The sequence below is a fragment of the Amblyomma maculatum genome, chromosome 4, assembly GCF_055883805.1.
Source record: "Amblyomma maculatum isolate TAMU_Amacu chromosome 4, ASM5588380v1, whole genome shotgun sequence".
NCBI classification, from domain to species: domain Eukaryota; kingdom Metazoa; phylum Arthropoda; class Arachnida; order Ixodida; family Ixodidae; genus Amblyomma; species Amblyomma maculatum.
In genome coordinates, this window is record NC_139347.1 from 37,280,683 (window position 1) to 37,296,879 (window position 16,197).

Sequence of the window (16,197 nt, forward strand, 5' to 3'; positions counted from 1 at the left end):
AGAGTCAATCAGTCTTCTCTTGTAAACTGCTTTGAAGGCTCTGATGATGCCCTGATCTAAAGGCTGCAGCTTGGCCATAGAATTAGGCGGAAGAAAGCGAACTTCAATGTTATTGAGTGCGACATCTGTGCTGTGTGTGGTACAGTTATCAATGAGGACGTACACTTTGCGACCCTCGCACATAAGCTCACAGTCCTAAGCAGGCAGCCACTTCGTGAGATGTTCACGCGTCATCCAACGTTTCTTGTTGGAAGCATACTCTACGGGGAGTATGCGGCCCCCTTTCTTGGGGCTTTAAATCTTCCGATGATGAAGGGTCTCCACGCACGTCAAGGGTATGCCTGGGTAGCATCTGCCAAAATAGGCCCGTTTCGTCTGCATTAAAGATGTCCTTGGGCTAATATTTTGCAAGGATTTGCAGCCACTCCTCTTCCAACCACTTTCTGATGCTCTCGCAGTTAGCCGTCTCACTTTCACCAGAGATCATTTTGCCTACGAAGCCATAGCGTGCCTTGAACCTTTGCAGCCATCCGGAGCTGGCGACGAAGTTTTCGGCATCGAGGATACAGGCAGTCTTTCACTTTTTGTTGAAGCATCGGTCCTGACACCAGTATGTTTCGAGCTCTGACGTCCAAAAACCATTTGCAGAGCGCCTTCTCCACGTCACAGAATGCAGGAGCTAAAGGTGCTGTGCACTTGTCTGCGTGGTCTCCTGTGCTTGTGCTTTGATGACAGCTTTGTTCTTCAGAATGGTACTCAAAGTGCTCCTTGGGATGCCAAATAAGTTCGCAAGAACACACTTCTTTTCGCCAATCTACACACATTGAACTATCTCGAGCTTGGTCTTTAACGTCAGTGCTGTACTTTTTTTCACATTCACCACCATCACAGCACTACGCACACCCGCGCACCACACTCGACACGACCACCGATGCAGCCTGCACAGAATGCTACGACGGCCACGCCGCTGCTAACACTAAAACACAAAAGGGCAAAAGCAGCAAAAGCAACATTCGATCGTTCCGCTCCCATCACTGCTGAAGCGGCGCAGTTAGCGATTGTGAGATGCGAACGATTTCTTTGGTTGTCAACTCTCAATGCCGACGCGGCATCTGCGGCGCTGTCAGCACCTGCGGGGTAGTCCTGAACGTTTGCTGCGTCTCACAACACATTTGTAGTGCAACGAAGCCTGCCTCCTGCTATTAAAGTGAGGTAGGACTTGGCGTCGCAAAGTTCGTTATATCTGTTTTATGCTGAACCGTGTTCACTATAGGAAGTTAAAAATACATGTTTGACAAAACTATTTCAGAAGAGCTCGATATATTCAATAATTCATTATATGAGTGTTCATATATCAAGGTTTGACTTTATATATGTGTGTTCATCATGACGAGGTTCAACTTTACAGAGCTGGGCAGCATGCTGAGACGCCTCAAGATAGCTTGACGTGCATAACCAGCAAGCTCAATGAATACCCTTCAGAAAATAGTGCATTTTAGTGCATGAGGCACACACTGTGCAAGTTCTGGTTTGGTTTGGTTTGTGGAGTTTAACGTCCCAAAGCGACCCAGACTATGAGAGATTCCGTAGTGGAAGGTTCTGGAAATTTCGACCACCTGGGGTTTTTTAACATTCACTGCTCCTGACTGCTTGCCTTCTGCTGACATCTGTGCCACACGAAATATTGATGTGTTGGCGGAGCAATGGCATGACGGTGGCGTCAAAACATGCGACGTGACAGCTGAATTCGACCTTGACAAGTAAGGCATCACGACAGTCAAAGAGCTTGCTCTTCTACGCAAGGTCCAAAAAATTAAAAGGCATCATAAACATTGCGTGTGCAGCCACTGGCGCTTGTACTCTCTTGGGAGTTTGCCACAGTTTTCGGGCGATGGTTGCGCGCATCAGTTTGTCAAGAATGGGAACAAAAAGTATTTTATTTAAAGGAAACATCAGCAGCCAGGCAAGCATTGCATAATTGAGACAAGGAAGGGCCACATTTAATGATTCTAGAAAATGTCTGTGCGAACGGCACAGTACAATCATAACCCTGCACAGGAGAAAAGTTATGAAACACACTGCCAGGTTCCATTCGAGTGGAGAGCAGTGAGTGCTCTACAAGAAGACAAGGTGTGAAAATAGGCAGGGTTTGATGTTATGGGGCGGCACGTGGGCTATCAGGATCGCTGCCGTGGAGAGCTCCAGTTTAATCTGAACCTAAACAACCTGGGCTTCTACAACGAGCATTGACTTTGAACAGACCATGAGTCTCTTTCTTTTTCTTTGCATTCTGATTCATTTTCTATGCATCACTGAAATACACTTGCTATGGCTGGGACTCAATACTGTTAACTTTGGACCAGCAGAAAAGTGCTAGAGCCAGTCAGCCACAAGCCGAGCCATTTTTTTTTTTTTTTCGTCCGATAAAATGAATTCCTCACAAAGTAAACATTGTGCAATGGGTCGTGTCATCGCTCTTATATTTCACATATTTGTATAGACGACACAGAAAATAGCAAGCCTTCCATACCTGGAACTTCACGAGTTAGATCTGTGCTAAATGTTCAAATAATATGGTAAACTCTCGTTATACCGGACTTCAAGAAACCAGACAAAATCTCGAAAGAAAAAAAAAAAGGACAAAACATAGTACAACCAAACAAACAGAAAAACAACGAAAGTTCGAATTACCGAATAAGCCTGAGAACACTGCCGAAAACCGCATGCTTCGCAGTAATTTTGTCTAATGAACACCTACATGACGGTTGCCAGCATTTGTGATTAAACCCAAATGAGAATGACGGGTTTTCCAAGTCTTGTCAAGTACACTGCTTTGATTGGGAACGTTCAAGTGCTCCAAAATTGTAAAGACTTCAGCTACCCTTTTAGCATAGTACATGCGGTGAAGCATCGTGGTGCAGAGCACAGTGCGGTGAAACTGCATGTGACCAGCACACAGCTTCAGCCTACAGGACACAGAATGTGGATACATACAAGGTGTATATACGTAGGCATCAGAACAGCATGAGGCCATCCCAAAATACAACAGCACGACTGGCCGATAAACACACACACACACACACACACACACACACACACACACACACACACACACACACACACACACACACACACACACACACACACACATGCGCGCACGCACGCACGCACGCACGCACACACACACAGAAAACAAAACAAAACAAAAAAGCAAAACACATGCTCCCAGCCACTTTAGACTGGTTCCTTCGAATAGGTTGGCTGGTTAGTTTATGGGATTTAACGTCCCAAAGCGACTCAGGCTATGAGAGACGCCGTAGTGGAGGACTCCGAAAATTTCGACCACCTGGGGTTTTTTTAACGTGCACAGACATCGCACAGCACACAGGCGCCTTGCTTTCCGCCTGGATCGAAAAGTGGAGTTTCTTTGAATTGTTGAAGTTCAGGTTCATCTCTAGTTATGGGAAAGAACATGGGTGACCCTCTAATTCATCAGCAATCCTACAATCTCGGGGACGAAAGTGACCAGCTGTCTAGTGTCAAACTGCAACTAAGGTGAATGTAACTAGTATTTAACTCACCTTGAGTAAACGGTCCCCTACTCGGAGCCGTGCACACTTTGATGCTGCCCCTTCTGGTACAATCTGTAACACAAGCAAGGAAAGAACAGTCTGTAACAAGCAAGGAAGCAACAAATGAAAAGCTTTTCAAAGTGACAATGAGCGTGTTCCACTGCGCATGCCCAGACCTCCTTGACACAGATTGATGGCGGGAAGTTGCACATGGACCTACGGCATTGAGACCAATTAGTGCATGTACACCAGCCGCACGCGGTAGAGGGTAATGGTGACTGATTAAAAATGATGCTTTGCGTCTGCGGCTCTCTTTGCAGAATCTTGTTTGCATACATACTTTTCACTACTCACTTAATCCCTAACGCCTTAATTTGTGCCTCTGTTAACTCACATATATTCATTACCATATGATCGTAAGCTGCCACATTTCATTTTATTTCATTTTATTTCATTTTATTACCTTGACTTTTTGAGGGTCGAATTGTTTTGAAAAAAACTTTCCCAGATGGTCAAATTACTTTATTGCGGATTTTGAAAGTTCAATATGAGTAAAGTCAAATAAAAGTTGTAAAATATTAGGAACCATATTCAGTGTCAAGGTTGCTGGACGTTGCAAACTCAGGAAACCACAAGGGGAGCAGGAATACCTTGTGAGCATCCATGATAAACAAGCTAACAGCAGCCCCAATAAAGATGGAAATCGGTTTCTATGGCCCCTGCACCAGGAGTGGCCATAAAGACAAAAATCAAGTTTTGCTGGCCTCCATTGCAATCATGGGGAGGGAGGGGGGCAGCAACCCGAAACCAGGAAACCATGCAAGGGCATTGCCTGGGTCACAAGCTACAGCTAGGTATCAGTTCTGTTTATCCCTTGCACCAAAGCCCCATAAAGATAGAAATCAAGTTTGGGGCTGTTGCTATCCATCCATTGGTGGTGCAAACATCATAAAGATAGAAATCAAGTTTGGGGCTGTTGCAATCCATCCATTGTCCATTGGTGGGGCAACCAGAGCCATAATAGGGGGCAGCAGCATTGGTGTAGCTGCAGCTAGGTATCACTTCTGTTTATCTTCGCAAGCGCTTCTTGTAAGTTCTAGGAGGTGGCAGCACCTCCCAGTGCCATGCATAGTCATTAGGGCCTGATATTTCAAATGGAGGATAGAAACCATACAGGTAGGGGCAAAAACCATGTGGGTCAAAAAACCGCTGCGGTACATTTACGGCAAAAACCCTCAAAGGGCTAAAGACCCCGTTAAGAATATTGCATAAGGGATGGTACAAAAATAGAAAAAATTTCTTTATACGAGATGTGTGGAGACACTTTGTCAGAACATCAAGGGACACATGATGCCGATGCCAACGATGTGGTGGGAAAGGTCATTCCAGTCGGCTGCTGTCCTTGGAAAGAATGATTTTGAAAAAGTTGTAGTATGGACGCGTGGACGTGGTACACATTACGTTCAATACCACTCAACATAGCTATAAGGCTCCATTTTTGTTGGAGTTGTTTCGTATTTATTCTGACGCGCTCCTGAACAAAATTTAGTAGTAAGTTTAGCGCTTGTCCCCCTTCCTGTCTCTGTGTTTCATGGTGCGCTGCCTCATAATCAAGGCATACCAACTAGCCCAATTATCCGCTTTATCACAAGTGCAAAGATTCACGTCATTATATATGCTTGTTTTGACAACACAAGCAAAAATATGCTCGCGAAAGAGCGAAGGCGGCGGCTGCCGCCATTGCAGAGAGCGGCACCACAAGAGCCAGCTATGCGCGCCGACTGGCTTATGTCCGAAGAGCACACCCCCATGGGAGTGAACACATTCCATTGGCAAATTTGGAATCTCTGCTGGAGCAATGCACTCAGTTTCTGACCCGGCCAAGTGCTCTCGTGCTCTCGATCTGCCAGTCATGTTGGCTCATGACACTGCGCGACTCACCAACCAATTTCACCTGCCAGCTACCACCTGCCACGGGCATGCCAATGATTTTCCTCTCACAATGCCTACACAGACAATGCCAACGATGGATTTTCCGGATAACAAGGTCTTGAAAATGCTTCTGCATTAATGCACCATAAGCATGTCAGAGGTCATACTCACCTTCGAAACAAAGATACCTGGCTCGTCAGCACCAAACGGGTGGCAAGGGTGGTCTGTGCCACCGATAATGCTCAAACCCAAGGGGCCACCAGCCTTCACAAGCGTCACATCCTGCAGAAAGAAAGCGACAGCCAGGGAAAGTCAGTGCAAAGCGAACTCAACTGAAAATACACTACACAGATCCCACAATGCAGTGGACTCTAAACAAGAAATGTTAAAACAGAAGCTCTGCCCACGTGTGCCAGGGTGTGGAGCTCTTGCACACATTTTATAACCACGACGTAACTCAGAGCCTTAAAATTTAATTCAAGAAAACCGTAACCTGAGTGCTCTCCGCATGATATTAGGAACACAGTTCTGGTCAGGGGGGTAAAGCGCAGCAAGGAGGCTGTGCTACACTTGTGTAACGTATGCTTATTTATTTTTGCTTTACTCGCACAAAAAACTCCAAAACGTCTGCCTATAAAGCATTAGAATTCATAAAAAAATGTTCTCACATTTTATTTTTTTGCAGTTGTAAAATTTAAGTGATAAAAAGGCTGATAAAAGCGCACTTGCGATAGTTTCATATCGTTTCGTCTGCTGTACCTGAGGGCGCTGGCTGTACACAGCTGTAAGCTGTAGTATGCGAGAAATACCATCATGGCTGCAAACACGATTAGCAAAGGAGTGAAGAGGGTGTACATGGGAGTGCCGCCGTTGCTTTCGCTCTAGTCTTAGTAGTATTAAAGGATTATAGACACCAATTTTGGTGGCACTTTTCTTCTTGTTAATGATGCCTAAGTCATTCCTGTATATCGATTCACACGCACTTTTTGCCTATGACCGCTAATTAATTTATAATTGAATTTTCTTTTCTCACCAGTTTCGACACCAGTCGACAGCCAAGAGATGGCTGTGATGTCACAGCTATGTCTTGATGCACGACATAAAAAAACAACGATATAATTGCTCATTCTTCACTTGTAACGATTCCTGTTCTTGAGGCAGTCTACCTTTATCATTATAGTGAATTCAAATGACACAGTAATGATTATATTCTTTTATTTTCATCACTCGTATGACCTAGACTTGACTGTGACATCACAGCTATCATCCAGCTGTTGAAACCAAAACAGATGAGAAAATAAATTCGATTATAAATTATTCAGCAGTCATAGGCGAATGTGACGTGGCGATTCATGTACACTAATGTCCTAGGCATCATTGAAAATGATAAAACACGAACCCAAAAATTAGGTGTCTATAGCCCTTTAACTCCATGGTTTTGGTTAAAGAGGACATAGCCTGGCTCACAAAGACCGCCACTGCTGAACTACCAGCCTTCCTGCAGGGCAAACAGCCATAAGATGCATGTTCATGACTGAATTGGTTTTTGTTTTCAGGAAAGGAAAGTTAGAGCATCTGCCACACATTGTGGTGGACACCTGAACCACAACATAAGCGAAGGAAGGAAGGTGGGAGTGAAAGTAGAAGGAGAGATGAGGAGAGTGGAGGGCTATGAAATAATTTTGACCACCTGGGGTTCTTTAACGTGCAGTATAAGCTTTTTGCCTCCAATCAAAAAGCGGTTGCCCCAGCCAAGAATTTTGCTTTAGTAAGTGTCTGGTTTCAATATCAAAGATATACTTGGAGTTGGTGCTATTTTTATTCATCTGAAAATGGTATGTTGAAAAGCAAAAGGACCAAATTTTTTCATGTATGCTGAACTAGATTGATATATATACAATAAAATTGGCTTTCAAAATGGCACAAATGCAGAAACTAACATTTGTTTTTTTTTTTTCTTTTTTGTTTTTCCAGACTTCCGGTGCATGCTACTAATCAAGCAGCCAGCCAATCATCACACACTGGACTTGTTTTGAAGCTGGCTTTTTTGTGTGCATCTTGCAGGATCTCAAAATGCGTTGCTCAAGCAAAGCTACTGCCCTCACCGATTTCCCGAAATGAGTTTGCAGGCTGCTGACTGGCTGGAGTGCGAGCGAGGTGCCCAGAGTCTTTCGCTTATCAGAGAGACCGGTGTAAGTTTTTTCTATTTTTGTTTTACGATTGCTGCCGTGGCTGCCTTTCCGTGTGCGTGCTTTTGCGATCATGATTTTGTGTGATCGTTGTCGTGGCTTGCCGGAGGGTCAGGAGACACTTGGTAAAAGAATGACGCCAGCGCATAGAAAAAAATGAACGCATACAAAAATATCGCCTGTAGCATACAAAGCGGCGTGTTCTCAGACTAGCGCAGCGCATTTGGTATCCCAGAGTCACAGATCACATCGATACAGTATACTATTTATTCTCTTGACAAGACTGCAAGTGTGCGAGAAATGAGGCTCTGCCATCGCAGAGTGCAATGGAACTGAAGTTTAAGGACAATTTGGATCTGAGCTAGTTGGTTAGTGTAAACAACTGTTAGTCAGCCATGTGTCCTGTTCTCTTCCTTGTGGTTTTTCCGTTAGGCTGTAATTCCACCTTTGAAGTTCAAGTGCTTAGCTGCTGAGAGTATGGCAGACTTGAGAAGGACTGAAGTAGGCTACTAAAGTTTCAAGAGGAGCACTTGGACAGGAGCACTTTTAATGCCAGACCTCAAAAGTGACACAAGCCATAAAAGAACCCTGCATACTGCCCTGGTCCATTGTAAAACAGCTTCATTCTGAGATGGTGAATGAATATGCCACTATGTTTTAGCTATGAATGTTGTGTAAGTTTACTTACTTATCTATGGCAAGACTATTTTATTATAGCATTTGAGCACTTTTCTAGCTTATATGGAAATGAAACAGGCACATGAAGATGTAAATAAAGTATCTGATGCTGGTTCTAGTGATATTACACAGCTTTAAGGCAAGCTATCAGCACTCTTTAAGGATGGTAGTGTCACATATTAAGTATAGACTTTCTCTTGAAGAAAACATGCTATATAGGATGTCATTCACATTGCTACAACTGCATTCTAGCAAAAAAATGTTATAGTTGCTTGGAACTTCAAATGCATTTTTCTCAGCTTAGTGTTTTTGGACACTGCACTCAGCCTTATAGGGCTTTTTTTCTATGTTGTTGCAAAATGACAATGACAAATTGTCATTTTAATTGTGCTGAAAGATTCAGAGGTGATGCTATCTATATCACTCTGCATTATTTTGCAAATTATAAATTACCATGGTAATGAGAAAAAATTAAACAAAACTGTAAAGAGTAAAGAAATTTCGTCCTTTTCTACGATATATACAGTTTTCAACTGAATAAAAATGGCACAAATTCCATGTACATGTTTGGCATTGAGACCAGACACTTACTAAAGCAAAACTCCCAGGCCGGGGCAGCCGCTTTTCGATGAAGGCGAAAAGCAAGACGCCCATGTGCTGTACGATCAGTGCATGTTAAAGAACCCCAGCCCCTACTGTGGCGTCTCTCATAGCCTAGAGTCGCTTCAGGAAGTTAGACCCCATAATATCAAACCAAAACTGTCAGAACACCCTGTAAGCAGCATTTCTATATTGTTCTTTAACTTCACCATTTCCTGAGCCAGTGCAGTTTTTGCTATAGCATATCAAAAATCCAATTACAGATGTGAAATCAGAGTGAAAATCTGATCAAGACTGCAAACTGCAAAGCCTCCTTCTAACTGAACTAAGAGAAAGAAAGAAAGAAAAAAAAAAAAAAAGCCCACTTCCCCCCTAAACAGAGAACAGCGCCAAAAGCACATGAAGCTGTGCAAACTGGAAGTGACAGATGAGCAGTGCACCACACCAACGAGCCTCACCTCTTCGGAGCCAGGTGTAAGCGAGAGGATGTTGTTGGTGACCCTTGTGGTTGTCGTCTCGGTGAGGGTCGTTCGTGTGATCACCTCGGTGGTGCGTCCCAGGGTCTTTGGTGCCGGAGGAAACTCAGCGGCCAGAGGCGCGTAGGGATCTGGCTGCTGAATTGTCACGGTCACAAGCGGTCCCTTCAGCCGCTGGGACGATGGTGAAGAAGATGGGTTCGAAGTGGCCGTTTGTACGCCACCTGCTGCCGGTGGAAAGCCATTCCCAATGGCCTGAAGGAAGACACCACATGAGTACACACACAATGTTCTCTTCCTCCAGGTGCTGCAACACACGCACCTACAGTGAGCACAGACCATCCAATAAAAGCAATTAGCTGGCAACCTTCTCAATCCAGCCTGCAACATTAGCATTTCTCCACTTGCTTGTGCCAAGTGATCCGTAATATTCCACTAAATGCCAATGAGATGTTGTAAGAAAGGAAAAAAATGCTGGTTTGGTTTGTGGGGTTTAACGTCCCAAAGCGACTCAGGCTATGAGAGACGCCGTAGTGGAGGACTCCGGAAATTTCGACCCCCTGGGGTTCTTTAACGTGCACTGACATCGCACAGCACACGAACGCCTTGCTTTTCGCCTCCATCGAAAAGCGGCCGCCGAGGCAGAGATTCGATCCCGCATCCTTGGGAACAGTAGTCAAGCGCCGTAACCACTGCGCCACCCCGGCGAGGCGGAAAAAATATGCTTCGGAATGGCAATCCAAGGAAGCCACATATTACCTGCCAACTGTGTGTGGGACATCTCTACACCTACTGCTGAGTGGGAAGTGTAAAAATAATTGAGATCCATGACAGTAGGTAGGTCAGGATGCTGAAACCGCAAACCAGCACAGTCTATAGCTACAACCTTTAATCTTGTGAAGGCAATACTAATATTTCAGGAGATAAGGCATGTGCCAAAGACCTTCACAATGCTGTCATAATGCAGTGATGTCCCTCTTGCAGGGTCTGTGGCATGTAGCAGCGCGCTAATATACAAAAATTCGAATACGAACCGAATACATTTGTTTTTAAATTTGTGATTTATTGCTTACGATTCATACGCATATTGAAAAAAAAAAAAAAAAAAAGCTGATGTATTCGAAACCTTTAAACATTCGAAAATTACCGAATGCACTGAAACTTTTCTAATTCACAGCACACTGCACTTCCCCGCAATAGTTCACCATGTGGACTTCTGTGCAATTCTATATTAATTATTTTGCAAATGCCATGTGAATAATGCAACAAAGCTAGCAATGCTCAAAAACATTTAATTTTCTGTTTTCATTTCTTTTTCTTTTTTCACTCATTAGATATTTCATATTCAAAGGCATTTTTCCCCATACTCAAAAATCTCAATATTCACACACTCCTAGCAGCATGTGAAGCATGAAATTGTATAACACAGAGCAACCAAATCCCACTAAGCCAAACTTCACTCGACAGACAAAAGATTTCACTGCAGCAGACATTTCACTGTCACAGATCAAACCAAAACTCTGTAAGACTGGACTGTACAGTTTGTTAAAGAAAATTCCAGATATCTGTTCAGTCTGGTCTTTCATCGTATTGCAATCAGTACACCATAAAGAACTTTTTGTCGTGCTGCATAATTTTTAATGTAAATCTAGCCGGATAATTCATAGCGGTGGCCTGCACCAGGTCTGTTAATTCGATGATTTGGCCTGCTATGTGGAAATACCCAATGCCAATTTCACCGGAAACCAATGAAGTGATAGCCCTTCGGAGCAGCAAAGCGATGCTGACATGCCACAGTGCCCCAGACCCGATAACTCCAAACACAAAAATACACTCTGTGGTATGGCTTGCGGACTGCAGAAGTGAGTCCCTGTGGAGGAGAATACAGTGCAGTCCACTTATAACAATACTAGATATAACAATCAAATATTTCAGAATAATCAGTTTTCCCATTGCCCGTATGTAAAAATAAACTAGATATGACAATTGATTATCGGCAGTACATCGGATACAACGATAGCTTTATCACTGCTCGATAGATGTTTACCACGAAAATTTGTCTCAATGTTCGATAAAAAATAAATACTAAGAAGAGAATAGCGTGAGAACTTGAAATAAGCGGCGAAAACAGACCACTGTGGAGAAATCAGCGAGGGCCATTGCATGTAGTTAGAAAATGACCGCTATAATCATCGCAGTCGCTGCCTGTCGCCGCGCAAAGGGTGCGGCCATATTAATATCGTTATCGCCGATTATGCACCTGTGAAAGATGGCACCGACCGCAACGACTGTGCGATAGCTCTTGAGATGAGATAGCAGATTCATCAAAATTTCTGGCAGGGTTGCAGGGTTTCAGGGTTGGAATTCTCGCGAAAAAATATGGGCATTTGCACTCTACGATTTAACCATCATTAAGGCTGGGGATGACCTGCAGTTCATCCAGTCGCTGATTGGTTTCGTCAAGCAAAAAGGACTGCTGCCAGCGTACGTGGTGCTGGTAGCGTTGCTCACTGCGATTGTGAGGCTTCAGCTGCTGCTCAAGCGAGCATGAATTTTCCACTTTTTTAAGCATAGTTAAGTTATTTTATGGCTATCGATAGATCCTGTAATAAAATGTTTAGTAATTTTTACGGTGATTAGCGTTGTTCAACTCGATGTACTCATCACTGGTAAGTAGGCACGCCTACATGCATGGGAAAATATGTAGGTGAGTGCTTTTTGATTGTGTTTAGAAACAAACGATAATTTGTTACAACGATCGGATTTTCCGATTATTCTTTTTAATATCCTTATAAGTGGACTACATTGCAGATGCTTCACTATAACGCAGCCATGGATGCTCTCGGAGCTTTATCGGTAGAACTGGAACAGGAGGCAGTGATGCATGTGCTCATTGCTTCTCCCTGGCCTGGCTATGGTAAAAGACAGCGTATAGGGGAGGCGCGGACATCAAAATACCGCCCACCAAGAGCAGTGCCAGTGCTTGTCCCGTGATGCAATAATTTTTGCACCATGCCCACGGCAACAGACCGTGCGCAATACTGACTTGCAACGTTCACATACTTTAATCTGTGCACATGCGCTGCTTGTTTTGTGCCAATAGGTCTAACCTCCTCTGTACTGAAGTCGCAGTGAAAACACTTTAGCACAAACCAACGCAGACACAAGAGCTTCATTATGAAATTAACACACAACTGATTTCCCCCCCAGCTTTGTAAGGTCTTGAAGGGGACGAAAAAGCGGGCCACCCGAAAGCAGCCCGACCCCAATGGCTGTAGTCCCAGATTGCAAGCCCAGAGTATGGGCCATCGGCAAAACCATCTCAGGCAGTTCTATACCGAAGTGCATATTTATTCGCATGCAGTAATCGCGATTCCACAAAAAACTTCAGCAACTCCAATGAGTGTGTGGAAACCGATTTCAGAGACTGTTTTGATGCGACCAAATGTGCTGACATACAGTAAATGTCGGTGATGTGAGACCTGGATGATAAAATAAATTTTGGGATAACACAAATTAGTAAAATGCCCCAGTTAGAGTGCACTGAATGCAATGCACAATATTTCATGTGTTCTGAATCCTCTTCCACACCATTATGGATGATATGAAGGCACTAGCCAAGTATGGGGAATCAGAATCTCGATAATATGAATCTTGAAAGGTAAAGGAATACCTTCGTATCAATCAGAATTTGCATCATCCAAGAAGGGCAATGTCAGTATTAACAAGCACGTGAATTCATGCAGGCCTGATCCTGGCTGGCAGATTAGTGTTTGCATTCCACTGCTCACAATGCACACCTGGTGACCGGCAACCGCAACGTATGCAATGTATCGGTCACGCACCTCCACTAACTGATGACGGAAGTGATGTACGGGCTGTGTGCCACTGCTTATCTAAGAGGTAGGTGATGTGCAGGCTGTATTCTACCGTGCACTGCATGCTGTGCGTATGCCATCACTAGCGATTGCATGTCGGCAATATATTGGCAGTGCTTAGCGCACGAGGGCATGGTTATGGTTCATATCATCCATGATTGCTGCACTGAGACTCTACTCCCCTTCTCTGTGCCAGAAATTTCATTGTACTAGGACTCGCTGTAGTGGTGCCGAGTGTAAAACTTCAAATCATTGTTTCTTGGGGTGCTAGGCAGACAGCAATTGCGGATGGATACTGCACATGAAGAACCCTGATGCAGTCAGCAACAATCAGTGCACATGCATCATAGTGCAGTGGTAGTACGGGTACCCACATGGGTGCCGTGAGGCATGACGCGGGCAGGGCGAAATGATGACAGCGACGTGCCAAGGTCCCCACTGTTGGCATAAATGGGCTCCGAGGGGAGCGCAGCAGGCAGTGGAGGATCTCGCTGAGCACTGGGGAATGAGTAAGGCTGGTGTGGGAGGACTGGGTGTGATGTCGTCGGCTGCCCACTGCCTGCCAAGGTAGTTGTGTCATTGCGCAACCCCGGCAGCTTGGTGTAGATCGAATAGGTGGTCTGCGTAGGACAAAATGGGTGCTTCACTGGGGAGGGGCTCGTACACGTGATGCTTCGATTTCTTCTGCTGTCCCAAACAACTGACAAAACAAGTGCCCTAAGGCATAGCCAGAGCTCTTTAATCTCAACAGTTGCAAAACTTCTAACAGGGTCCACGTGTCAAAAAACATGGTCTGATTGGGACAAAATTAGGACATTTATGTGCTGTGGTAATGCTTGTAGTTACTTAAGATAACTGCACCCATGTTACTAAGCTTGAAATTGTTGATAAAAATACCTAGCAATAACACTACTCAAACATATGCAGTTATCAAAAATTCATAAATATAGAAGTCATATATATACGGTGAAAGAAAAAAGAAAGAAGAGAGAAATACTTGTCAGAAGGTAATGGTGATGAAAGATGCTAGCCTTTACTGGCTGCTTCTAGATGGCATCGCCATCCGTAACTATCCAAAAAGTGGCTTCAGGGATTAGTCACTTCCCGACGATCCTTATCAAGTGGTATGATGTAAGAGTTGATGAATTCCTGCATCTTCCTCTCACCTGAACTGCAATTTCTCTCAGAAGCTGGTGTTGATTCAAATTAATGTTTCTGGCAATGTCCTCAGCAAATCTGAAGAACAGTTTGATTTACAAGCTCACTCTTCTTTGCCACACATGCTCTGAATGTTACAAGCTCAGATAGGCCAAGGCAAGGTGCATTACTCCTTGGCTGCATTGCGATCAACAAAGAATGTGCCGAATCCCTACTAATCCTCACTGCCATGCACCAAAATACAGTGATGCACACACAATAATCAGTTACTACTCACCTTTGTGTTTGCAGGCTGTTTGTCACCTGCAACCACGTCATCGCCGCCACCAGCAGCCCCAACGCTGCCAATGGGTCCCGGCCTCTTGTATCCACCCAGATATGAGGGCCGGTTGGCCATGTATGATGAAGAGGAGTACAGGCTCCCACCGTAAGGCCTGCTTGTGGTCGCCGCAGACGTCGTCAGAGTCGTGGCAGTGGGCAGTGAGGGCTGCGGCCGGTTGGGGTCCCTGAGTACCAGCTCCTCTCTCTGCACAACGAGCCGCACAAAACGCTCGAGCCCCGTGAGCATGGCCACGGCCTGGTCATGCCGCACACCGTCCATGTCAATGCCATTGATGGATAGGACACGGTCGCCGACGCGCAGCTTGCCGTCCCGGGCTGCAGCTCCACCTTCTGCTATGCGCGAGATGAAGATACCCTGCAAGTGGAAAGAACTGTGTTGCAAACAGGGACTGGATGCAAGCTGTGCGTGGCAGTTGTGGCTTCCTGACAAAAGTTTCCTTTACAGCAACAGTTGCTACAGAACTGGTGTAGTCAGATAGCCAACTCTGCCCCGGAATCTAAAACATCGGCTCTTAAGACATTAATTTCATAATGAATTAAATTAACAGACTGCGGTCTGAACCAATTGGCTTGAACTGAAATTGTAACTATATTGAACATAAACCAGCTGTCTCGGTTGGAAGATGGCAAAATGAAGTAGAGGAAAATCCACCCTCCCCACGTCAAATTATGGGAGAGAGAAGCGAGAACACACAGGGTGGCTGTCATGGGAAGCAACCAGAGTACATTTATCATAGACAAGGGAGGTGCTGATGCAGGTGCAGTAATGTGAAACCGAAGGGTGCTTGCCGAAATAACAATCCAATGAGCGGCTGTCAAGGAAGACTGACATAATATACTCGCTCATGTAATGGACTGACTCGCATAATGAACCCACTCCTACCTCTCTTTCGTGATTGATAATTTACCTTTTTTTTTTTCTTAAGGAATAGAGACATCAAGTTTTTGTTGCATGCTCTTTCTTTGGAATGATTCGCGGGAACTTACCAGATATAAACATTCATATGGATTGCACGAAAAACTAACAATTTTTCTTATGTGCAGTTTGGCCTTTGGTTCCAACTGCTAAGTGGTGGCTGTGATGTCATGAACACATGGGGCTGATGCAAGTGGCGAAGTTGGCAAAGTGTCAGGGTACTGGCACTCTGGCACCCTTAACAGGAGCAACAGCTGTGGTAGGTTCTTTGGCACGCCCACCTGATTGCGCCAGTGTATACTTAGAAAGCTTGGTATTCAGCATGTTCCCTATTCATCATTGCATTTGGTGGGCAGTACTGACTACCACAAAATTATTATATTTTACTGTGGTAACAGCAATGTTAAAAACCAGCAACACGATTACAGCTGAGTATTTTTGCTGATGATGGTTGGA

The 16,197-nt window shown here is 44.6% G+C and overlaps 1 protein-coding gene across 10 annotated transcripts in view; it reads right to left on the minus strand.

The window, feature by feature from the left end:
* The window catches only part of LOC146190732 (protein scribble homolog), a 175,756-nt gene that overhangs the window by 71,393 nt on the left and 88,166 nt on the right, over positions 1-16,197 (minus strand). For all 10 annotated transcript variants that reach the window (XR_014706574.1, XM_084601109.1, XM_084601104.1 and 7 more), the window contains 5 exons: positions 14,761-15,180; positions 13,700-13,945; positions 9,430-9,702; positions 5,676-5,786; positions 3,582-3,644 (listed from right to left, as the gene is read on the minus strand). Coding sequence is in view for 9 of the 10 variants with exons in the window: in XM_084601109.1 (XP_084457235.1) it covers positions 3,582-3,644; positions 5,676-5,786; positions 9,430-9,702; positions 13,700-13,945; positions 14,761-15,180 (1,113 nt within the window). In the remaining variant the exon portion in view is untranslated. The remainder of the gene's footprint in view (positions 1-3,581; positions 3,645-5,675; positions 5,787-9,429; positions 9,703-13,699; positions 13,946-14,760; positions 15,181-16,197) is intronic.